General features: G+C 32.8%; 1 protein-coding gene across 10 annotated transcripts in view; it reads right to left on the bottom strand.

The window, feature by feature from the left end:
- Positions 1–922: 922 nt before the first annotated feature.
- LOC140437027 (uncharacterized) overlaps positions 923–27,235 on the bottom strand; it is a 559,923-nt gene continuing 533,610 nt past the window's right edge. For all 10 annotated transcript variants that reach the window (XM_072526249.1, XM_072526251.1, XM_072526250.1 and 7 more), the window contains one exon: positions 923–12,089. In XM_072526249.1, coding sequence (XP_072382350.1) covers positions 8,501–12,001 — 3,501 coding nt within the window. In that variant the 5' untranslated portion in view covers positions 12,002–12,089 and the 3' untranslated portion in view covers positions 923–8,500. The remainder of the gene's footprint in view (positions 12,090–27,235) is intronic.

Raw genomic sequence — 27,235 nt, 5'->3', positions numbered from 1 at the left:
GCTTAAACTTTTGTTACAGCTAATTTCGCTTCCTTTACTATCCCGACTGTTACTATTTTCTTTACTAACTATATAATTTTTGATTATCCTTGTTACACCTCTTTGTGTGCCACCCTTTATATAATTTTCACTTTTATTTTTTTGGACTTCATTTCACCACCACCATTGTTTAGGTCTCACTATTCTCAAATTTCTTTCCTTCATTGTCTCTCTAATAATACTTGAATGTACTATTCTAGAATCAGGCTTACTACCATCTATTCCTGTTTGGTTAGGTGTATGAAGGTGATGAACTTTGGTGAATGGAGATTTAAATTAAAACACAATATATATCATTTGTTTATATATTACAGTTATATAGTACAAGTTAATCTTTCTATATTGCGACTTTTAAAAACATAAAAACTGCCTATATACAATTGACACAGTTTTAAAAATCGCCATATTTCCTCATATATTAAAAACAACATTTTTGCAAGACATCCAAAAAGAAAAAACGTCTTTTCTTCTATACTACACAAATAGAGCTTTTCAGAGAAAATACTGGCAAAAAAACTTCAACAAGCTATTTTTATAAGTACGTTGCATAGGAACAAACAATTAGATGATGATGAATATCATTTTAACAAACACCGGAGAAGGAGTAGGGAATGTAAAACAGAAAAACTATTTCAAAGAGTTCAGAAACTTTAGTCGGGATAATAATTCATGAAATTTTCAGCGAGGCGAGAATATTTTGTTACATACATTTTGTCCAATTTAAAGTTTGAGTATAGTATCAAAGTACATCGAGTCTTTTTATTATGTAGATACATTTCAATGGAAAGCCACTCGTAATACTTGCCAAAAGCAATATAAAACGTTTCGAAATGTGTGTAGCAACGTTAATCCATAATAAAATATAACGATTCGTTTTTGTAAAAAAAAAAAAGATCAGCTCATGATTCTTTCGTTTTGTTAAATTAGTTATAAACGTGTAAAATATATTCAAACTAGATACAGGGGACTTATCCTAGAAAAATATTATACTTAAAATGGAATAAAATCTTTATTTACTACCTATTCCAGACATTTAGAACCCACGTTACGCTCTTCTTATCAAAACTTGTGGGTAGTATGCAATTAACTTGTCTTTAGCAAAAGGCTACCTTTATCCAAGTTAATTCTCCCACATATTTTTGTGTTTCTCATTCAATCTACTTCAGCAACTTTCAGAATTATCCGCATTTATCTAGCCTCTCTGGTCTAATGTATCTAACTTATCTGGTCTAATATCAGAAAACAATTTCAGAAGTTATCAAATATCCACTTTTCGTACAACTGCATGTATCTGGAGCCTGAAGCAAACATGGAAGTACGCATGTCATAAAAGCGAGGCAACGTGTTGCACCTGCTGACCACATCGCATTGATATCTTCCTGTGTCTTTACAATTTCCAGTGTTTGTATTGTCAATGTTATTTGTAATTTAAATTGTTTGACTTTTTTTAAAAGCGATTTTATAAACCATGGAGAGTGCCCATTCCTTAGCCATATCTGGTTATAGAACTAAATAATAAGCAGTCTATTTCAGGATAACAGTACAGAAATAAAATATTTCGTATAACAAATGGTCAGAATTTCTGTGTAATGACTTACAAATGCTGTATAAATATTTAACAAATAAGAAAGATTCATAAAATTTCATTAATTTCACTAATACATTAATTTAAATTATTCTTAGAAACAAGCCTTTTTTTCACAAAAGTCTAAAGGAGGATAGGTTCTTAATGAAATATATCTACATACTGAATAATTAAGGGATTGACAAATTATTTTATTGGTATTAATAATTAACAAAACTCAAAAAATTTAAAATTTACATAATGACCTTTTTACCAAAAACACAAAGGAATAATGAATATTGTTAATCACTTCTGTTGAGTCCAATATAATACTTAAAGCTGCCAATGTTTACATCAGTGGTGAACACGTAGGTTCATGTATATAATAAAATATTCACTTTGCTTCACTTCCGAGAATTATTATTCGCCTCTACGTAAAACAAAACATAAAAGTTCGTTGTTAACGAAATTAATATGACGTACTTATATACGTTAATATAATAAATACTGTAAAAAGAATAATACTGTAAAAAATATACAAAAATAAAGTCCATAATCTATCAACCCAGTAATATAAATGGCAAGTGAGTTAATTGTTGGCAATATATTCATACATATATACAAAAAACATCTACAAGAAAATTCTTAGTCACCAGAAATTTCGACATGAAAAAATATATACAATAAGGCTTTATCAGATCAACAAGCATTCTTAACGAAAGTCAATATAGAGGAACTTTATACCCAATTGTGATGCTTGAAACTAAAAAAAAACGTTTAAAATAAAACATTATTCTAACAAAACAATTTACAAAGTCTTTTGTTGCCCAGTGTTGCTGGAATCAAACCAGTGGTTTCATTTGTATGATTTATAAGGCCATGTAAGTCAAACATTATATAGCCTTCCAACTTACAATGAGTCAAACAAATATTCAGTCAACGTGAGCGTGGACTTACTGCGCATTTACCGATAAAAGCAAAAAATGGATACACAAAAGTCAGTCAGCAGAAGCAGCGGATTTCAGGCCACCAAATGTTAGTTTTCATAATGTAATTTCTTTACTCAGGTTCACATTGCAGTCTCTCCCCAAAAAAGGAAGAGTATCACTTCTGTTTTCCTGCAGATGGCAACGAAACATTTTGAAGAAAGTATACTGAGCCGTTCATGAACAAGGATTCTGGCATATAAGTAACAACTTATAAGGCATACAAACTTAAGAAAGAGATAAAGGCATGCAACGGAAGATCACTGAATGCATGTAGGCAGGAACGCAACAAAAACGATTCGTTAAAAAAACGAGACAGAAATGTTCTCTCAATAAACGGCTTTGAAGAAGATCTGACGAATCTAGAAGTCAAAACACAGAGAACAGTGGTCAAGATCGATCTACATGGAGGTAGACACGTAGACAGCCATGGTAAGGTCCCGTGAACTGTAGCATAGCGGAGTACTAGTAATATTTTCCACACGATCAACATTACTTGTGGGGGAATGACGAAGAAAATTAGGAGAATTCTTGGTATCATAAGTCACCAACCCCAGTGTGGCGAAAGATCTCATGTAAAAGTTAATTGCAGTGGAAATTGTTTAACAATATAGTTTGAATATATCTAGTTCAGAAAAGAAGATGCTTGTGATGAGATTATTTGACAGCTCATGGAGAGAGATGGAGAGAGAGAGAGAGAGAGAGAGAGAGAGAGAGAGAAAGGGAGAGAGTGGGTATACGGATATAAAAAGAGATGGCGAGTGAAGACAGCAAAAAGTAATCCAATTCCTAATCACTGCGTAAGACATAATTACTCATTAAGGTAGTGGTTATGTTTTACGTTGGTAGTCTAACAATATACAATGAATATGTTTAATGCGCAACAATGCAATCCATTTTTTGCAGTTTTCAAGTAAAACTGGTACATTTAACACAAAAAGAACATCAAACACGTGTAAGTACAACAATAGTTAAAAATCTAATAAAAATACCCTGTGAAATAAGTTTCGTAAATCTAAACGTAATACCCAATACCGATTTCATGTAATAACCTTCATGTAACTTTTTTCATGTGAGATTTTTATAAGTTCAGGTGACATTAAAAAAGAGATCTTCGCTAGAGAGGTTTTTGGTGATAGAACTCTTTATTTTATTTTATTTTTAGTTCTACAAGTAGGTTTCCCAGATTCAAGAATCGTAACATCCAAGATCCTCTCTAACATGTTTTAGTGAACGTATTATCTCAGTATATTCTTACATCTTGCAAAAATAAGATACTGCAATGCTAAGATGTCTAGTATGTCTGGTTCTTTTGAAAAATTTTAATAGACTATTTCAGTTAATCATTAATGAAAGAGTTATTACTGAATGACAATGTTACAACAATACTTCAACAAATTTTCTTTGATATTCTGGACACATTAAAAAATATATTTACGGACTGTAATAAGTTTTTTTTATCCAGTTTGGTATTGGAAAGTAGTGGTAGAACTGCAGAATATCCAAAAGTAACTGATTCTCTGCATTGTTTGCTGTGAAGTGAACTATCGGTTTAGTCGTATATTTCGAAAGAGCCTTTTTGTGAATCAGTAGTTTTTTTAAGTAGATGTGTGACAAAGTTCCTAAATTTCCTAAAGTTCCCATGGCAAAGTTTTTAAAGAGAAATGAAAAGATCTATCTTTTGAAGTGGCAGGACTTCATTATGTTCATGGTTAGATTCTTGATCCTGTTGATTTGTTCAAAGTGCATCTTGATTTGTAAAGATCTCATTTTAGAAGAGACTGTGGACCTTTACGAAAAGACCTATATCCATCGACAATGGGATATAAAATCTAACTCTTTTAGTATAATTCGTTAACATGTGACCTTCGTTTTTATTACTAAACTGACAACATAATTATTTGCTTTTGAGCAAATAAATATGTTTATTATTTACTAACAACCTGCAGATTTTGTATATCGAACAGAAATGATAATTTAAAAAAAAACAGTTAGAATTAGTAACATTTTCATATTGTCATTGTTCGTATCTTATTAGATCAATGTCAATTATTTTCTTTTAAAGTATGCAGTTCCAAATATGGTTTTATTGTATTGTATTTGATTTATTAAATGTATACTCATTTCCGCAAAAAGTAAAAAATACCGAGACGTCACAATAAACTTACAGACGTAACCCCCTTAAAATGTAAGGACGGTCAATAAATCTATCTTTTAAAATTTTGTTTTGTTTAGCCCGATTTTAATTATAGATTCAATTAATCAATAAATTACACAAATGTTCAGTCATTTTTTGTTCTATAAATAAAAGCATCATACAGGGTACAACTACAAAGTATTAGGGAAAAAGGAGATTCGAGTTTTTCACATTTCATTCCTCTACATAACGATTAGAGAGCTAGAGCCAGCTGCCTTGTTTTGTTAAATACGAACACCCTGTATCGTACAAATAATGTATAAAATTATATAAAAAATTAAAATTATAGATTCTTAATTATTATTTACAGAATTTGCAATATACAAGTTTTGCTACTTTAAAGTATATTTTAGGGTACAATATCTCTAACAATAAGTGTAATCTTTTATAATCCATATTTCAACACTGAAAGATGCAAGAGTATTCAGTAGATATCACCTTTAAAAACAATTTGAAAATTAAACATTTATAATGCCTATTACCCCAATGCATTGACAAATTATTCAGTTAAAAGTGCCGCACAGTTTCAAAATAAATAATCAATATCAATGTTACATCAATTATGATTTACAGTAATCAGATCAAATTTATAACAACGCGTTTAATTGAGGAGACCTTTATTTGATAGAAATACATTATTATATTATAAAATATATAAATTCAAACTACATTTTTGAAAATGTCCACTTGATTGGACATGACATGTTTCACCAGATAGTGGTTACTTCACATGGCACTTGTGAAACTAAGCAAATAGAGTGAAAGAATGCATCAGTACCGCAAATATTAGTAAGCAGAGTGAGCTTTCTATCGGGACCAAAATATGCCCATTTGGCCAAATAGTGTAGGTTAAATTTTTTTGGTTTCTGTTTGCTAATAATTTCACTGTATATTTATATATTGATACCAAAATCGGCACACAGGCATAACTTTGGAAAGAGAATATTTTATTAATTTATTTATATTTTGTTATAAGAGGAGCTAGGATGATTCCTGATAACGAAATTGATTAAACTGTTTAGTGTCTTTTTTTTATAAAATGTGATTAGAAGAGAATTATTTTTGCTGTGACATTCTATGTACTCAAGGTCAGAATTATTTTATAAATGCGGGATATGATTTGTCTATATACACAAGAACATTTTTGCGTCGGCTTGGCAGTTAGATGATATAGATTGCTATATGCAGACAGCGGATACTAACTCACAAAACATTTTCAAATTTATTTCATCGTTGATGTGAAACGGGGTAATTTTGCACTAATAATTGTGGTGATAGACATAAACGAAAAGAATGAAAATCTAAAATGCTGATATTTTATTAAGAATATTACGTTCATCGATGAAGCCAACTTTACCAGAAGAAGAATTTTTGTTTGTCGAAACAGTCATACAAGGGAAAAAATCTGCACGGTATAAAGGATCGACATTTTCAGCAGCAATTTAAACTAAAATCTACTGGGCTCATGTGTATCTTATTTAAATTTTATATATATATATATATATATATATATATATATATATATATATATATATATATATATATATATATATTATTTAATTTAAATCGAGATTACCTCTTTTTGCAAAAAACTTGTGATTTTTGGATGCTCTTGCTCTTTTACTGGACGCAAGAAGACAAATGAATGTGGTTTATACAGTATGGAGCTCCACGTCAGTTCCCATCATTAACTATTGGAAATCATCAATGATATATCTCCTCAACGGTATATTGACAGAGGAAGTGATGTTCAATGGCCACCCAGAAGTCCCGAGTACCTATAATCCGTTTGATTTTTATTTTTTGGGGATATCGGAAGTCATTAGTTTATGTCATAGTTTATATATAGAATCCCTGAATTGGAGAACTAAAAAAGAATACCAAATGGAAGAAAAACAACTTTTTTCTTTTTCAACTATTTAAATACGTTAATCTCGAAAACAGTATCGTATGTGTTTAAACACGAGTATAAATTTAACATAAAAATAATTGTTTATACCATATTTTCTAAACAAAATTACTAAAAAGTTTCTACTCAAATACATCATCAGGAATCATCCAGAGAGTCACCGATAAAAAAAATATAAAATCATATTCCTTGTTCAAAGGTATGCCTTTGTGTCGTGATATTATTAGCAAAAAACGAGAAAAAAAAGCATGAAGGAATATATGGACAAATGGGCATATATTGGCCCAAACAACCTAACCATAGGCTACGATCCAATATTTATAGTTCACTCTGTATATACATTGCTGGATTATCACAGAAACTAATAGTCACGATCAACGTAGCCGGTACGGTGCAGGTACTAACAAAAATCTACCTCTCAAAACGAGATATTTTTATATAATTCAACAAAAATTGTACAAATATTTCATCTCTTTATTATGTCTTTTTTGATTTTAATGATTAGCATTATCGTAAAGCACCACATATCAAGAAATCTTTAAAGACATTTGGTATCCAAGCCTCATGTTATTAGACTTAAACCAAATATTTAGTTATTTTATAGGATACAGAATCCTTCGCTAGTTTTTGGTATCCTGCAATAGAATAGCTAATTTATAATATATATATATATATATATATATATATATATATATATATATATATATATATATATATATATATATATGATAGCAAAACACAGCACACGGAGACAATTAGAAATGATACACGGAATGAGATATATGGATTATGACAAACTCTGAATTTAACTAGAATTTAATATAAATAAAAAGGACCAATAAAACTTTCACTGGGACAAATAAGTCAACAGTTGGAACATCACAGAAAATCTAAGCTTAGTCAAGTAAATATTGGTTTTACTTCTCGCTACTACTTTAACTACTAACATTAATAATGAAATGAACCTAACGAATAAATTTGACTAACGCCGATAATTTCACCAATAAATAACTTATGAATCTTTTGTTAGTATTAATAAAAATTAATCTTAAATTGCTAATTCCGCAATTATATAACAAACAAATAAAACAAACCAACTTAAAATAAATAATAAGAAAAATTCAGAGAAATCAACTTTCAGAATGAAACGAAAATGTGAGTATCAAAAGGCACAAGATAGCAAGAACTTCTTGAAGTTAGCTTCTAACAAGGCTACATAGCTCGAACGATATGTACAATAATGTTAATTAAGAGATCTCAGATATGATGATGGTAATTTTATCTATTTATTATTCAATTAAATCAGAAATTATTGAAAATTTGATCTGGATTACTAAAAATAATAATCGATAAGTTATATTGTACAACACTTTTATACTCCTTTACACGAACTGTTCTCTCTCCTTGGGGCTAAATATTTATTTATAAGTCATTGTTGTTAACATCAGATCTTTAGTTTTGGCTCCATATTTTTTTCTACAAAGATGAGAAATTTTAGGCCAAAATATATACATTTTGACTTACTGAGAATATGATCAACGAGCTAAGAAAAGAAACACACAGAAAATGATATTTCTTCTACGTATGTAATTCTTGGAGCTATTTTATTTGAACCGCTAAGTACAGGTTAGTTTATAAAAAATAAATAAATATCTACAGTCATCTATCAAATTTGATCGACTATTTGACCAAATCTTACTAGATAACCGATTTTTACCAGTCAATAAACAACATCCTGTACTCGATTAGCTGTCTTACAAAAATACCTCACCGTCTGTGCGTTTCTGCTTAGCCCTAACGTAAAGTTACGCATCACTATAGTGATTTTGGTCACTAATCTGGCGTTTGATCTTCTTCGGCTTGTCCAATTCCTCTTGCATATGTCTGAATCGCACGAATCCTTGCTCGTCTACTAACATAGAATCCTGCAACTGATGCCTGTCGTGATTCGGTAAGGTCTGAACTCCTAAATGTGGTCTGGGGTGGTTCTTTCGCGTTCGACCAGTAGACCTGCGACCAGAGGTGTTAGAACTGTTTCTAGATCGCCTGTCGAAGTCTGATCGCTCAAATTCATGTCTTGTTCTCTCATACTGGTGTGAACCGGGATTATCAACAGGCTCACTGTATATGTTCCTATCGGCGTTATTAACGAACATATCTTGTTGGTAATCGTCATTAGTATATTCCATGTCATACTTAGGTTTAACATAGTATTTCGCGGAATCATAAGCTTTTCTTGCGGAGGATCTATCGTTTCTTAATGAATTTTGGACAGAATTGTGAGGACCTCTTTCGAAATTACCAGAGCCCGGTTGCACAAAATTATTTAAACTAGAACCATCATTTGTGCGTGCGTCAAATCTGTCAGATCCCCATTTGGGTCGTTCGAATCTATCAAAATTACTGCCACGTTCACTATCACTTTGATATCTCTCCAAAGTAGATTTCTTATCGAAAGAGTCGTTCTGGAAAGCGTTTTTCAACAAATTTGGTCTTTCTACAGGTTCTGTTGGAATGTTATCCATAATCATTTCTTGTCTACTATAGTTAAGGGCGTTAGGATTAGTGTTACAATTATTAGGGTAAATATTATCAGTGCTGGAATCGCTTGTTGTGCATGGGAAAAGTGGGAAGCCGCCCGCAGACTGTTTTTCTCTTTGGGACATCTTGAGACTCACAACAATGGCCAGTAAAGTAATTATAGATATTTCTATAAATCTTACCGATAGTTCAAAACTCCACAATATCCAGTGGTGTTTGATTTCCTTATTAAAACGATCAACTTTTATAAAGAACAGTGCATACACCTGTACTAGACCCAAGAGAATAAATAGAAGAGCTACAGCTATAGTAATATGACTAGCGTAAGAGATATTTTGTGTGCACATTTCAGACAAGTTCTGACTTTTCTTTGCAAGAACATTCTTGATTATCCTATAAAGATACAGATAACTGAAACCAAGAGCCCAAGCTAGCAGAACGAAGAACGGCTTACATACATTTAAGCTGGCTTTGTCAAAGTGACCCAAGGTTTCCACAATACTTAGACAGAAGCATAAAGCTATGTGTAATAACGCAACCACCACAAGAATAACTGGACGAGTTTTAATTTCCAAATGCGTCAAAGTTCTTTTCAGTAAAAATAAAATCAGCACTGCAAAAGTTGTCGCAAGTAGACTTAAAGGAAAATTATGAAGGAAATCATAAAGAAAAACATTAAAAGAGTTGTACAAATTGTAGGGGTCGTATATAAGGTAAAATATACGCAACACACAGATCACAGTAAGCATTAAATGTATAGTTAAGAAATAACTTTTAGAAAACATGTGAGGGTCGTTTTCATAGCGAATTAATTTATATATCGAAAACATCGCCAAAAGGAAATAACCAAAAACCACCAAATAGACATGAACGTTCCAACAGATTAACCAAATTTCATCTGACTTAGCTATGGTAACGTTCATTTCTTTGTTGATATCTTTTTCCTTTACGTTGGGTAAATTAAGAACATCTGACATCTGCGTGGTCACGTCTTCGGGATTATTTTTCTTCTCAGATATGGTATTATCCTTTTTTATGGTAACACTTTCTGAACGATCAGGAGGACCTGATTCCTGGACAAAATCTTTTTTGGAAGTGGTATCGTCATTTCTGGTATCTTCTATTTTAGGTTTTACGGGTTCTTCACTGGAATCGTCGATTTTCAAACTGGGTTCGGCAGCAGGTGCTCTAGTTTTTGGTATTTTGGGTTCGAAATGTTGAACATTGGGAGTGGCTGTAACCGTTCTCAAAAGTATATCGGATATATCTTCATGTCGGCCATTTGATCCGCTTAAGATTCTCGTAATTGACGTTATTGCCGGTATTTTCTCGTACTCGAAAGTGCTTTCGTTCATGTTTCTGTTTAATCCATGAAATTCACCTATTCTAACGTTTTGAGAAGGCGTGTTCAACGACTTCTTCTTTTCGTTTTTATTCTCTTGTGAATGGTTTGGATTGGATGGGCGGTATTGTTCGTTATTATTGTTATTAGTCCTCTCAGGTACTTTTTCCATATTAACTTTGGGTAAATCTGGTCTGAAGGGAATTCTGTCTTTCGTAGGCATTAGACTTGGAGGTGGTATAGGTCTACGATTAGCAAAACTATCAGAATTTGTACCTCTTAAAGTTGGTTTGTCAGCAAATGGGTTTTGATATTCAGGTGGTAGAGGAGGTGTGAAAAATGCTCGACTAGGGGGAACATAACTCGGTGGCTCTTTCCCATAAATAGATTTAGTGGGTCTAACATTTCTTAGTAAGTTATACGACGTCGTAGTCTTGTATATGTTTTCAGTAACTTGTTCAGGATTGTTATTTACATTAAAGTCCGGTTTTAACCGGTCATTGTTATACCTGTTAGGATTATTATAGTGTTTGTTGTTGTTGTTTTTGAGAATATCGGCAGCAGGAGCTGAAGTGGGCAACGCATGGTCCTTTTCAAGATCAGCACCATATCCATTATCAAGATCTCTTCGATTATTTTCGCTTTCAAAATCCGGTTGTTCGAATTCTACATTTGATCTTTCGGGAACCGGATCTGAATTCTTCAGATCCACCCTAAGCCATTCCTCGTTACCGTTGACGTATCGATACGTAGTTAATAAGGGAGTTGCCAATGTCGTTACCGGATAGACGTTATCAGGAATGGATCGTTTGGTCGTACTACCATAAGCTACTTTATTAAAAACAGCAGCGATGCTCTTTTCCAAGTTCACTTTATCCAGAAAGTGTTCCGTTTTGTCAAACTCATCGGCAAAGCCATCGACGTTCGCGAAAGATATTAACAACACAGCAGCAAGCAACACCCGACCCGAGTGAGATTTCCTTTTTACAATTGACCATTGACTTTTATATAGGCACATAAATATTTTCCATAAACTTAATATTATAAAATAACTAATAAATCGTGTACAGTCTTTTTCACAATATAAACAATCACAGATAACATAGTTGCCTTCGGAGGCATTACAGTTCTCTAACTTATCTAAGTCACTATCGTTAAACGGGCTAACTGCGTCCAAGGAAGCAGTACTGCTAGATTTATGGCCAGGGGTATTTCCTGTATTATCATTGTTATAAAGATGAGAACTCCGAGATCTTGGGCGAATTCGATCACTAAGTAATCGTATGCTGAGTTCGTCATCGTGGAGCAGTCGGGTGCAACTAACGTCCATAGTAGAAGGAAAGCTCGAAGCCTGTGGCACAACCAAATTTACCAATCTTGTGTGACTGGTGTCGACAACATCGCGCTTCGTACATGAGTTCATTCTTCTGTCATAATGGAACTGAATTGGAGAGGATAGATGAGTTGTAGAATACGACTAGGTGCAGGTAATGAATTATAGCGTCAAGTACCTGAAACAAAAAAAAGGTATTAGTATGTTTGACAGAAGATTAAAAGTTTTAACAATATAAACGATATGAGAAAAACGTAATCGTAATGGAATCGAAAGACAAAAAAAATTTCAGTGTGTAAAGTGTCAGTGAACCATAAAATATGTATTTGAAACCACCCTTCTTTTATGTTTCACTTCAGCGTGGCCCTAATAACTGTTTTATAGACTTTAGGTTAGATAATATACGATTCAAAAAGGCGATTCAACAACTAAGTTTTTCTGCATGCATAGAAAGAAGCTTTTTTATCGGAAAAGGATATTTTGTCTTTTGATATTTATGAGGCATATTCATAGGAGTGATTCTATTTCTACAGGATTTCATACACATCTGAATTTTGTGCAAATTTTATACGTTCTCTCATGTGTTCTCGTTATAATACTACAGTTTTTTGACTCAATACAATTTTACTGTCGCTAGGTGGCGACAACATTATGGCAATAACTATAATATCAACCACATCTTCATACTTGAGCATATTAATACCAAAATTAGACTAAAACTTGAGTTACTGAGTGTAATATCTAGGGTTTCACACGGGACAGGCTCTTGTCCCGTCCCGTGACCCGCACTTTTCTATCTGTCCCGTTCCGTGTCCTGCAAAGCTAACTTAAATTATATTTTCGAAATAAGTAAGTATATGTTTATAAAAATGGTATAAAGACAAATTTAATAGTTAAACTTTTTTCTGAACATATTTTGTTTTTACAAATTGTTTTACCAATTAAACATCAAAATTATATTATTAGACTAATTTAATAATTACATCACTTTCTACCAGTGGCACCTTTTCAATTAGAATCTTTTGTTTATAGCGAAATAAAAATAAATACCGGTTAGCCAACTTCTTCCTACGAAAAGGTCATTGTTTGGTTTGTTCCAACTGAAAAATCACATACTAAAACCGCTTACGACTAATGCTATGTTCCGACTAATTGGTCTTCATTTAAAAAAATGTTAGAAAGACTATGTAACCAACCCACAATTTCAGTAATGACTATCATTTTTTCCTTTATTTTTTTCTAGTAATAAATTTTCTGGTCCGTATCAATCTCCAAATTCGAATAAAGCTGAAACGTACTATTGTACAAGAAATTAATTACTGTTTTTTATGAACCTGACATTACTTCGTGTATACATGTTCCACAACACAGACCCAGACAATAATAATGATAATTTAATAGACCATGTGTTTCTCAAACAAATGCAGTGGCTTAGGACATGAATGAGAATAGTAATGTAATTACCAAATGTCTGTTCTATATAATGCACGATCTTTCTTAGATATATATTCAAATGACTGTAGAATATAACAATAAAAACACAAACCAGATACAAAAAAAAACACTGTGAAAACTATTGTTTTTCTAAAACTATTTTAAAAAGTGTCTCTTAGATATCAATTCGTGTTTAGTCCTAAATTATACTACATTTTAGTATATAGATAGACAAACAGCTGGGGGTGTCTTCGGAGCCCTATAGCTACACCAAATTTATCTTAAAGATGCAGTAGCAGTAAACAAACCAACACACGTTATCAACATTATGAATATTACGAGGAGCACTCCCAAATCACGATTTACAATGTATAAACGTACATAATATCCACCTCATAAAATATATAAATAGACATCGTATACGAAACTCAGCATACCATATCATTTAGTAGTCCTTGTACGCGGAAGAATTGCTATAACTTAATTGGACCACTGTTGTTCTAGTGATAATATTATAGCCAGGGCGTGCGTCAGGGAATTACAGTGCTTGAATTTATTCATTTATATTTATAATAAATGTTATCATTTATATTTTATGATCAGAAGAATAACAAAGATAAAATTAAATTAATAAATGTTAGAATGAGGTTTTCCAACAACATAATATGCGAATTCGTGATTGTAATGCATTGAATTAATAAAATTAAATTAAATATGTAAAAATTGTTTTAAAATTAAATGTAATATCTAATGGCGGTTTCCCACCAAACGGACAAAATAAAAACAAAACACAAACTCATATCCAATAAAACAAAATAGCAACTTTTCACAAACTTTACTAAAGACTGGCGTGTTTTGAAACAGTTCGTTTTGTTTTTCGAGTCCCGAGTTTTTGAAACTCGAGTCTGTTTAGTGGAAACGGTCAGTTGTGTTTATTAATGGACTACCTCACCTCTGACGTTACAATGGGCGGGGCTTCGAAAACCTTTCTAAACATTTCTACACTAAATACAAGATAGAGCTGCAGTAAGTATAAATAAACCGTCAACAGTATGATTGTTACGAGGGGCACTCCCACATCATGATTTTAACGATGTATAAACCTATATTTTCCTGTATTATGAAATACATATGAAAATATGAAGTAGACATCGTAGCATAAGTCGTTCACAGGAATAACAGAACTGAAAATAACTGAATAAACATGTTAGAATGAGGTTTTCCAACAACATAATAACGTGAATCCGTTATTGTAATGCACGGAATTAAAATACAATTACATTAAATGTGTAAAAATGTTTTAAAATTAAACGTAATATTTAAGGTTGAAACGGAGTTGCCACTCGTGAACTGAGCTCTTAATGGCACTCCATTCGTTGGTTTAAGGAAAACGAAATTTCAAAGCAAAAACCTATGCAAAGGTCAGAAAAATCTTGTCAAAAATAAAAACATTCAACATATCTGAGTAATAAATAAAACAAAAAACTCAAAGTGTAACTTAGGTAATATTTTACTCAGAATCTACCTCGATTGCCTGTGAATACCTTCTTTTTTCTTTACCCATTTCATCTACAATATGCTTACAATAGTGTATTTTTTTATGTTTATTCACAATAGTCAAAAGCTCGACTTTTAGAACTGAATTGTCAAAACTTTTGATCGCAGCCACTTTTGAATATCCGCTTTCTTCAACTCGGTTGTCGATATTTATTAAACGGGGAGTATATAACGAATATATTAAGATAGAAAAAAACATGGCGACTACCAAAATGGCACTACACAGGATCTTGATTATATAGAACGTATAGTTATGTACGAGATATCATAAGGCACTATGAATGAAAATAAATTTACTATAGACAAATTTTGATTTATTGACTTAAGGAAGGCCTCTGGCTAAGTTCAAAATAAACAACTGATCGAAACCTAACTTGCGACATAGCAAATGAAAAGGGACGATATAACGAATCTATTAAGATATGTAATTGATTTTCTATCTTAATATATTCGTTATATCCCTTTCATTTTCTATATCGCGTGATAGGATTTGATCAGTTGTTTATTTTGTACTCAGCCAGAAGCCTTCTTAGTCAATAAATCAAAATTTGGCATACGGTTTTGCTTTCGTATTAAATTATTAAAACAATATGTAAAATTACAGTTTTGTTTACTATGAATAACAAATATAAAATATGCAATGTTAGTATGGTTTTCAAGGAAATCCAATGCAGCAACTTAAAATATTTGTCATAAATGAAAATTTAAGAAGTTTTTACTTCTGGCGGCACTTCTCCAAGTGCACCTTATTTTTTTTTAATACAAAATTTTCGTTATGAAAACATTTTAAGTTAAGGTATATCTGTATTCAAATTTACGAAATTTATATAAAATGAGATTTCAATTTCTGGTAACATTTGTAATCTAGATCACGTGAGTTTTATTGTTTTTTAAATAAAAACTGAAAACATAATAATAAGTTACTTCTTTTGAGGCGAACTAACACACAATTTACTTTAAAAAAATAAGTGTATTTGATGTTTCGATTTCGATCGTTTAAGTGTCAAAACAACGTTGCAATTACTGCTTTATTATTTTTGTCAAACCATAAGTTTCTTTTTATTTTACAGTAGTGAAGCTAATTTTGAATTTCCTTGAAAATAATACTAACATTGTATATTTTATCTTCGTTGTTCATAGTAAACAAATCTTTAATTGTACATACTGTTTTATTAATTTGATAGAAAATATGAAAGCAAAACCGCACGCCTATGGAGTCTTACGTAGCATAGCCTGGTTTTGTTTACTTTTACTGCACGTCGAATTTGAATGAGGTGTAGTGAGAATGCCGGAAAGAAGTTGCCGGACTATAACCATGTCACTGATATGGGTGTCAGGATAATCGGGAAATAAATGGCAATGAAAGAGCTGATGAACTTGCAAAATACAATCAGGTATAAAATATTTCGATTCAGAGCCTAAAAGCAAAAGTGCTCTGCACTGCAAATGACAAAATGTATATTGAACATTCCCTACTGGACATGCGCCAATAAAGGGATATACCATATACCATATATGTAATAGAATTTGTTCCTCCCAACGTCAGAAAAATCGTGGTTTCTGAAATTGTAAAGAAGAAACAAGAAAGTGAACCGCGGCATCCTATGTTTCTCAAAATCCAATGTCGACTTACAGCTTTCAAGGAAACTGCCTGTTAGTGTCCTAGATCCTAAAAAACTGGCTGCGAGTTAACAATTACTTTTACCAGCACATTACGATTCAAGTCAAATTAAAAAAGGTAATGGTATCCAGATGATGATAGATGTATGTGTGACGCATCTATTGGTTAGTACGTACCTCGGCACTCTCCTTGTCTTAATGGCAACCAATTTAAAAGCCATCCAAGTGGTGGAGTATGAGTTATATCAGATTTAAAGAAGTAATCCAGACACGGAAAATAAATAAGTGTGAAATATTTAATAACTTTTACCAGAGTAACGGATATAAAACGAAAATTATATTTTTAATAACGGTATTTCTCAGTTTGAATTAAAGGAAGTCCAGGTTAGGTGAATGAATGATAGCGCAAATGGGCTTTAAAAGTTTTTAGTTAATAATATTGTTAGTATTACATGTGGAATAAAACGTATGAAAATGACAAAAAGAAGTACCATAGGGCAAAGCACGAACAGTGGGAAGGTTACATTACTTATTTAAAAAGTAGCAAATAGAAAGATTTAATCAAAACCATAAGAACAGGTTAGAAAAGGTAGGAAAGAAACATGGACGGATCATCAATCAGGAAGACACATAACTTTAAAAAGTTTTACTTTTCGTTAACCAGAGCAAATATTTCAAAAGGTCTGAAGACAGGGGTGTGTACTAACCATGTTGCAGAACATTGGTCACACAGTTTATTATTTTAGAGAAAAACATACGTTTCGAGGTGTGCAGCAAGAGGCGAAGCGGACAAGGTTAAGTAACTTGGTGAGGTTTTATAAAGTTAAGTTACGTTGGTTAGCTTTAAAAAGATCAATCAATTTAAGACCATTCAGTTTTAAGTCATCCGCTGTGTCAAATGATCAGTAACATAAAAGATCGAGAATGATTGGTACTTTTTTAAACAAAAATTACGTCAGAAATCGTATCACACTAGGGGAACTAAAGGAGAACTAGTAGAGGCGGTACATTATTTCTGGCAGAATGATAATGAGTTCACGATATGTGTACAAACATTCATCATTCAATGATCGTTCTCGTCAATGCTCTGAGCGGTTCTAGAGGAGGATGAGTAAGTAAATGAGTCTGTACTTCGTTATAATTACTAATACCAATCTATATATCTGGAAACAGATGTATATATACTAATACGATTATTGCAGATAGCTCTTCAAAAGAAACGCAAACATTAAAAAAATATATTTGACTATTTTATGCTTCCAATTGCAAGTATGATAATTGACGCAAATTGAGTAAATACTTTTTTGTGTTATTTATTTTGTAAATGTTCGGAATTAGGAAACTATTTTCCTAATTCAATATTGAAGGTGGCCGTTGTTTCTTTTCAAAATGGATACAAAATATTCAGTATGCAAACAAAGCGGAGAAAAATAGAGTTCTGGGCAAACAACAATTAGTTTTTAATAGGTTTATAATTGAAAACTCATCAGATACTATAAAATATATATATAAATAAGCGAATGGATTCAAAATAATATATTGTTCATATTAAATTATTTCATCACATATTTGCAACTTATTTACGACAATATACGATGTAACAAATAAAAGAATAAGACAAACCATGAACAGAACAACCACCATTATAGAAAAAATACAGCTTATTTGGTACGGGCATGTACAAAGAATGACGGTCGAATTTATAGTCGAAAAGTCCATTTGAGAGAGATATATATGACCCGGAGACTGGGCCAATAGATGTGAATGGAGACTGAAAACCGGAAGGCGCAGGACGAAAAGAAAACGGATATTACATATATCTATGACTATGCTGACTGGAGTACCCAGGTCTAAAAGATCCTTTTTCAAATTTGGTAATATTTCCAAATTTTTCCAGTCAATATATCTAAAGCATTTTTCAAAAGCTTCTAAAGCTTCAATTCGTCTATGATAATCTGAATCTGTCATATTTCCAAGCAAAGCGTGGTGACTATATCCATTGATCAATATTGAAAGGTGTATCTCCCAAAATTTGGGCTTTCAAAATTTTATAGGCGACTAACAGTGTCACTGTTTCCACGTCTAGGCAATTTGTTTGTTTTTAAGTTTTATAATATCTCGTATTTACGACTTGATTCGTTCAATCGAGCTTTTCTTGCTTGTCTATTTTGTCTACCTCCTCTCCGTTTCTACATCGAGATTTGTTAAGATATTCTTAAATTTTTTTATGTTGATTTCTAATCCCCACATCTTGTATTCATCGATAACCTTGCATGTCACTTATTCTAGACTGTCGGGAGAACCTGTTTAAGACATAAAGAGCGCGCCCTCATAGGAGAAGCCCTTAACGGTTTATTTCAAGCAAATCCGACTATTTACTCACGTATACCAGTAAATCAAAAGCTTCTTAATAGATTAGATCAACGACCACGATCAAAACTACGAAAAATTACTACGACTTTTACAACATGGAGTATACAAAGCCTCTCTTGGTAAATAAGTCACCTCGAAACGATTTCTTCATAACTTCAAATTTTCTGATATGTATACTAGAAACGGTTAAATACTTTATTTCAAGTTCGATTAGATACGTCTGTGCCAAGGTATTAGACCGTTAGATTTCAATAGAAGTTGAGCCACGATTTTATCCATCATGCCTTTGAGAACACTGAAAGATGAAATCAAAGAGAGAAAAATATGTGAAAACTGTAAGGTTTCCTAGGAAAATTTGCGAGAAAATGGAATTTTCGTTTTTAAAGAAAATCACTTGTGCTGCGAGGATTTTCTCCCTGATTCCACTTTACGAATCGATAAAGTACTTATTGATTTTATTTTTAAAAATGTTGGCATAAGGGCTACTTGTGCCCAGTGTGTGTTAATTATGCCCGAAACATGGAATGGTAATAGGTCAGTATTCGTGATTTTCTCCTTCATGCTACTTGAAAGTTTGTTAGTTTGACGAAGGAATCTACAAAAAAGGTATACCGGCAGATCGTGAAAACGAAAAATTTTACATTGGAAACATTGCGGAAAAATAAGAAAAATTCGATTTTCAGAAAAACGAAACCGTTTCAACTCTAAAATTCCTATTCTTTTTACTTATCTCATAATGACTTTTTCAGTACAATAAAGGAATTAGAGATAAAATCCATTGTGATATGTGCTACTAATTTGCTGATTAAATTTATCAGTGCTTGGAAATATGAGACACTGATTAACGTATTGTCAGCATCTCTCCCAATCTTTCAATAGTTTCGTAGAAAGTATAGAATACTAATCTTTATTCAAAAAATCAAGACAATGCCTTTTTCGCCGCCAATGCACGTGAACTACATGAACCGGAAATTCTTTTTTATAATAAACAATTAAGATTTTGAACTGAAGGAACCGACTATTTGTTTCTTTTGTCTTTCTTAGTAATATATCATCAGCCAGCTGGGTCTCTTGTAAAAGGTTTATTATTTTTAACTCGCTCTGGTTTCCCGGATTCTAAGGATTAATTATTATAGATTATTTGTTCTATTGGAAGTAATTGCCCGCTGGCTTTGCATCGATTTTTTAATCTGGAGCATGACTCGAACACGAGCCAGTTGATTTTATCGGAAAAGGTATAAAAATAAAAACGACGGTTATCAACACATGTACATTATGAATTTAAGTGCATAAATACCTGTATTATGTTCTCTAAAAATTTAATTACATTAATAACATGTAACATTTTCTTTATTACAGGAAACAGCGATTTCTTTTGATCCCGTGTTGAATAATGCATGCTATTATAGCTGGAACAGTAGTAGAGGGCGATAATATATTTAAGACAATACGAATAGAAACGGCGAAGAGCAAGGCAAGAGGTATGGATTTAGCACAATATTGAGAAGAATGAAAAACTTAAGTTTGATATGAAAGGAAGAAGAATTTGCGCATCTTTAAGAATTATACTCATGCTCAAAAATATCCTTTTTCCCGCAGCAGTTCGTGACATCTTGAAAAAATTGCTGTTCGTGCATTTCTTATAATAAAAAAGATGTTTTTTATTGTTTCGTATGATTTTTATGATAACTTTTTGTAAAAAAACTGTTATGTACCTGCTTATAAATGCTTTGAACACGAATAATTAATCTATTATTTCATGTTCGCCAATTTTAATTTTAAAATTATTAAAGATTATTCCTATGTACATAATATAGTTTAGAATAATTTCCGTGAATAAATTTGAAATATTTATTTTCTATTTTAGTTCTATGTTGGCTATTAAACGTGAATAAGAAATATTTTTTAGTTTCATAATTTATATTTAACAAAAGCAAAAATTAAAAAGAAGAAAGAAGCATGGAAAGAATACATAAATACAAAAAACGAGCAGGACAAAAGAGAGAAAGATAAAAAATTGATTAGGATGGCAAGGAAGCAAGGAAGGAATAAAGTCGAGTTACAAGAAAAATAATGGATTACGCTGGAAGAAAATCAAAGCAATAAGTAAAAAAAAAACAAGTTCGAGCGCTAAAAGACGACTCTAATAACCTTCAAAGAAAAACAAACGATATACTAAAAATTTATCATAACGATAATACACAAAAATTTAAACTAAATGAAGAATATGACGGAAAGAATTGGAATGACGGCGAGGCAATATCTGAACCAGACAGTATGGAAGAATTGGAAGAAGCAGTAAAGAAGCTAAAGATAAAAAGCGGAAGTGACAATATTGAACCGGAGTTAGGAAAGTACCTATACTGGACTAGAAGGAAATCAAAGGACAATACCGAAGGCATGAGAAGGAAATCTGTTCCTTCCGATCCATAAAAAAGGTGATACAACTGAATGCAACAATTATAGAGCTATTTGCACGCTATCTGTTGTTTTAAAATTATGTACTTGAATTATAGAGAATAGACTGGGAAGAATTGTGAAAAATAGAATGGAAGCAGCTTTTGAAAAAGGTGGAGGGGCAACAGATTTTCTTAATAAGAAAAATAATGCAGAAAAAAATAGAAAGAGGAAAAAAACTACACCTGACATTTGTGAGAGACTATATAGAATTGCCTAGAACAACTGAAAGTACCAAAGCACATACTAAAAATAATCAAGAGTATCTATGGAACAGTAAGAGAACGGATACAATAAATTTTAAAAAATCTGATAAAATCCATATAGAAAAAGGAATAAAACAAGAAGATAACCTTTGGCCCTCTATTTTTCAACATGGTATTAGATAGGATAAAAAAGAATACGACAGAGAAAACTAAATTATTCCAAACCTGTGTGTGATACAAAAATTTGCATTATGGGGCTTTTGTATGCGGACGATATCATACTGATGGCAGATAAAACTACAGAGAATTCTAAATATATGGATTGAATAAACAGAAAAAAATGAATATATGGTAATAAATACAGAAACGGCCAAAATAATAATAAATGAACAATAAATAAAAAAAATAAGAATAAGAAAATTTCTGCAAAGGATAGTAACTAGAGAAAGTAACAACATTCGTATACCTAGTTTTGATAACATATGATGGAAAAATGGGAGAGAGAAAAATATTGAGATAGGACACATAAAGTGAACAAAAATATTATGCCATAAATAAAACTATACTAAAAAAAAAGGAGATAGGACGAAATATGAAATTACATGTGTATAAAGCAATAGCCAAACCAGTAATACTATACGCAAGTGACACATAGATAAGATAACCTAAGCACGACGACAGTAATGTAAATACAACACAGATGAAATACCTCAGAAGAATAGCACGAATACCAACATTTGATAGAATTGGAAATGAGGAAATAAGAACTGAATTACAACAGGAACCCATAATAAATTCGATGGAGAATATCCAGGTAAGTTATTAGGGACACATTTGCAGAATGGTAGATAATAGAGTGGACAAAAGCATAACGTAATATGCGAAGCAAGAAGAAAAGACGTAGAACGAAAGGAAGGCCAAGGAACACATATTCTCAACAAATACTCGAAATAGACAGGAAAAGAGAAAAAACCATAAGAGAAACGAAATAATTGAGCAGGAACCGGAAGGACCGAAAAAAATGGATAAAAGTTAAGAAAACTAATCACCGAAGCCTCTTATGGAGCAAGGTGTCACCTGTTGAAAGAAAAAAAGGGATATTGGATGAACTTGTTTGATATACATTATCAGTAATAGCCATATCCTATAAATTGAGTATACATAAGAGTATATAAATAAATTTAATTATAAATCCTAAGATATGTTTTTATTGCTATCTTATGAAGCACAAATAAATTTTTAATTGAAACTGTTTCCTAGCTGTCATCGAGAAAGAAAAGTTAATAATACAACATTCCTACATATTTTAAAATTTTTTCGATAGACTTCTCGACTTAATGGGAACTGCATTTTCTAATTATCCATAAAACTGTTTATTTACTACTTACGACAAATATTTACCAAAAACAAAATGTGTTGAAAAAGATTAAAAAAAGGGGGGATTCCACTATTTGTATCCTTGATGAGTAAGAGTGAATTTACTAAAAGTTTAATTGTTTAAAAAATAAAAATAGCGATATAACAATAAAGCTTAATATATTTAAAGTGATTCTGAAACTGTTTTCTTGTGGCATGTTTAAGTTAAATATTTTATTTATACGAGATTAAACAATTGATTGTAATATATATATATATATATATATATATATATATATATATATATATATATATATATATATATATATATATAAGCGAAGTTCCTACAGCCGGTGCCGCTTCTCGCATTTCGACCGCCACCGTTTTCTGTCCATCCATTCGTCTTCTTTGATGACTCTATCTCTCATTATGTGCCGTACATTTTCTACACAGGTAACTGCAGGCCTTCCCCTTCTTTTTCTTTGTTGTGGTACGTAATTTAAAGCTTTCTTTGGCCATCTATCTTCATTCATTCGCTTCACGTGAGACCATACCACACTAGTTGTCTCGTTTCAATTCTGTCTACACTGGAATATACAGTATTTGTCCTCCTTCTAATATCTTCATTACTGATATGATCTTTTTTGGATACACCACACGCTCTCCTTAGAAAATCCATTTCTACTACTTCTATTCTTTTTTTATTTTTTTTTTCGAGATCTGCCAAACTTCTTCCCCATAAATCATAATAGGCTCTACCAAGGTTCGATAGATTGTCAATTTCGTTTCATGTCTAATATCTTTAGACCATAGTAGAGAGTTTAGAATATTTACCGTATTTTTTTCCCTGCTGCGTTCTGTTTACGATTTCTCTTTTGGTAGTGCTTTCTTTAGATATTATAGATCCGAGATATTTATATTCATTGCATGTTTTTGTGTTTCTAATTTCTAACTCTGGATCTTCTTCATCATCTCCTATTTTATTATTGTTTAATGTCTAATGTTTAATTGGCGCTTGATATCAACCAGAGGGCACACCACCAACCTCAGAATTTTTTAACTCAAAACATGGCTGTTGCCAACAGAAGGCAACCAAAACATATATATTTTTTTAATGTCTCTACGACTGGTTTGGTGAAAGGAATACAATTTTATAGGGGTGTAAGAAGTGATGGCCAATCATAAATCCCCCAACCCAATTTTAAAACCTCACTTGCACGTGGTGCACTCAGGTGGATAACTAACGATGCTTTGGCGACCTAGTGATTGCCAGTATAAGCAATCCACCGCTTACCAGCCAACAGGCACTTCATTGTCCTGGTGTTAAGAAATTGACTCCGGAAGCGAAAGAATTGACTAAGTCACCAGCATTGACATTTGAAAGGCAAGTAGAAAACCATCACATTAAAGATCCACACAGGATATCCGCAGTAAAAGCATCATAGATATCATCACAGCATATGATAAAAGATGGTAACCTAATATTTACTGATCATGAGACTTTGAGACCAAGATCTGGCAGGAAAGGAGACGGGGCCTTTAGGTTCGTCAACCAGCGAAACCTCGACCGAAAAGAGAATCAACCAAATATTGAAAAATAGAAATTAAAAAAGTATGTATGAACCGGGAAAGGCAACATTATCCAGGAAATTTTTCAGGAACCATTAAATACTGCTTTTAACTGTAAGGGTAAGGTTCAAAAAGCCATCATCCGACAAAACGCAGCCCATAAATGGTTTAGGATAGGACAGTTTTTAGTTAAACGTCTAAAGATATGTGTAAAAGAATGAAGTTAGAAAGTGTGAACCCATCATAATTATGTGTCATTTTTTTACACATTACCATTGTTTTGATAATATCAAGTTTTCATTTGTTACGGATAATGGATACTCAATTGGGATATTTTAATTGATTATTTTGGCCTAAAGTGTACTCTGTCTTTAATTTAAGTAAACTGAAGGTATCCTCTATTGAGTGCGAATATTCAAAAATTCAGAATTAGTGTACTGTCGGTAACGTAACATTTAAAACCAAACAGGTGCCGTTTACCTATGTTGTACCCTACTGGTAAAAGTAAAATTGACAATTTTTTTTTATTTTTTTTATAGAAGCCGATTGATGTTATAACCGATCGTACTGCAACTAATTGGTTTATTGTACATCTTCCATTCATGTAACATTCTGGCTCAGGTTTTTTGTGTCGACAATTAGTAACCGAGACCGACGGCTTTACGTGCTCTCTGTGCAGGGGATCGAACCTGGTCCGTCCGACTTGATACGCCAGTACCATAATCACTGAGCAACAGCCGCCACAACAGATGTATATTATTACACAAAAAGCATTTATCACATTTAGAAAAATTATACAGAGTAGTAAAAAATATGGTCAATATTTTTCTAATGTTCAACTTTTAACACCCTGCAATATGTTACCTAAGCATTCTTTGTGGGAAAATCGGATTTTAAAGCAGAGAATCTTCAGTTATACTATGTTAATTTCTTAATGAGTATTATTAATTAAAACGCCTATTTATTTAGATAATTAATAACTTAATGATTGCAATTTGCAATTGCAAAAACAGATTGCTTGTGGGATATGCACACCTTTTTATACATTTCTGTTATTTATAAGTTCTATACACATCTTACTTTAAGTCATATTGTTTAATAATTTGTGATTTTATAATTAGAATTATGCAAATAACTTTCTTTGAAGTGTAGATTTTTTAGTAATTATCTCATTATTATGAACAGGAGAATGAGGAAAAGAGTAAAATGGTCATAAAAAAAGGCAAAAAGACATAGACATTCGTAAAATTGACGTTAGTTTACAAATAGAGGTAAAAGTAACGACTCTTTTAAAATTCTTATATACAAATAAAAAGATAAAAAATATAAGGGAATAGTTACGTATTATTTTATTATGTAAAAAATTTGGAGAATTTCTTTTTATGTTGAGTTTTAAACTTTTTGAATAACTAAACTGGCATGGTCATTACCATGACAAAATTACTTATTTGGAATCACATTTGACGTCAATCACACTTCATGAAGACGTTTTTTTATTAACGGACCGCAGATCGTTTTTTTACATAAACTCATTCTGTTACTTAGCTTATAACATAGAAAGCATAGAAAAAGTGCACATCCCTTGCACGGTTGTTCGAAGCAAAACGGTCAGTTTTAAGAAAAGCGGTGAGTTACGCAAGTTTGTTGAGAAAGACGTCTACAAGAGCTATTAAGCTGGTCGGAGGTAAACAATGGAAGAAATTAGGAAAATAAGAGTTAGCGAAATATCTAACGCAAGCGACTCCAGTCAAAACACCGACGAAAATATAAAAATAGACCCACTTGAAGAAACCAAGATGGTATCGGAAGAAATAAAGTATGTAAGAACCCATATCTGACATGACATGAATGGCGTGCCCTCCAATTAAAAAACTGGCAGGACCCTGGGCTACCTGGCCTTTCGGCATACGCCCGTTAGTGAAACCTCTGCCCCTACGAGTCCGACACCAAAGTGAAGGTGCCACGGGGCGCGTACCAAAGACGTCCCGTGGGTCCCCCCGTGGGGGTACCCCGTAGGGTTACCACGACACGTCTAGCACACGCAACCCGCGGGGGCTCCACCTTCCCCGTAGTACCTGTGTTGTGAGTACCTTGCCTACCCGTTACTCCCACACTACGGGCGGGTAGGTTCGGCAGGCGGAGGAATTTCCACCTCACACGTAGACAGGTCGCCGCCGAGGATCTCTCCTCTACCACTCTTGGATCTCCCGGTGGGTACGTGCCGGGGCACCTACACCGCTCCTGACCGCCGTCAGGCGCGGTGTGTCCACACCCCTCCTGACCAAGGTCAGGAGAGGTATTTACGGGCCCAGCTCGTTCAACCTCACCAGGCTCTTTTGGAATGGGAGTAGAGTGGTCCCACGAGTAGTCTCGTCTCGGATACTAGGAATGTAGACCGGTGACCGTGTCGCCGAAGCGACCGTGTGCGTTTCTACCAACCCGACACCTCAAACGACGGCTCTCCACCTCCCTATTCCTACCCATTAGTCGCCTCTTACGACAGGCAGGGCTTTCTGGCCCCGGCCGTATTCTTTATCTCCGCGAGCCGGACGGAGCCCATATCTGACAACGGGCATCTCAAAGCGGGCTCATAGAACACTTAAAGAAAGCAGATGAGTAACAAAAAAATCTCATCAACAAAACCAAAGACCGGCTAAACTCTCGGCAACCAAAATTTAACGGGCTAGATGAGGATTACAACACACACATAGATGATACAATGCCATGCCAAAGCAGAGAATTAAAAAAAAAT

The sequence above is a fragment of the Diabrotica undecimpunctata genome, chromosome 3 (assembly GCF_040954645.1).
Source record: "Diabrotica undecimpunctata isolate CICGRU chromosome 3, icDiaUnde3, whole genome shotgun sequence".
Lineage (NCBI taxonomy): Eukaryota > Metazoa > Arthropoda > Insecta > Coleoptera > Chrysomelidae > Diabrotica > Diabrotica undecimpunctata.
The sequence above is the reverse complement of the archived record's forward strand: the minus strand, read 5'-3'. Positions and strand labels throughout refer to the sequence as shown.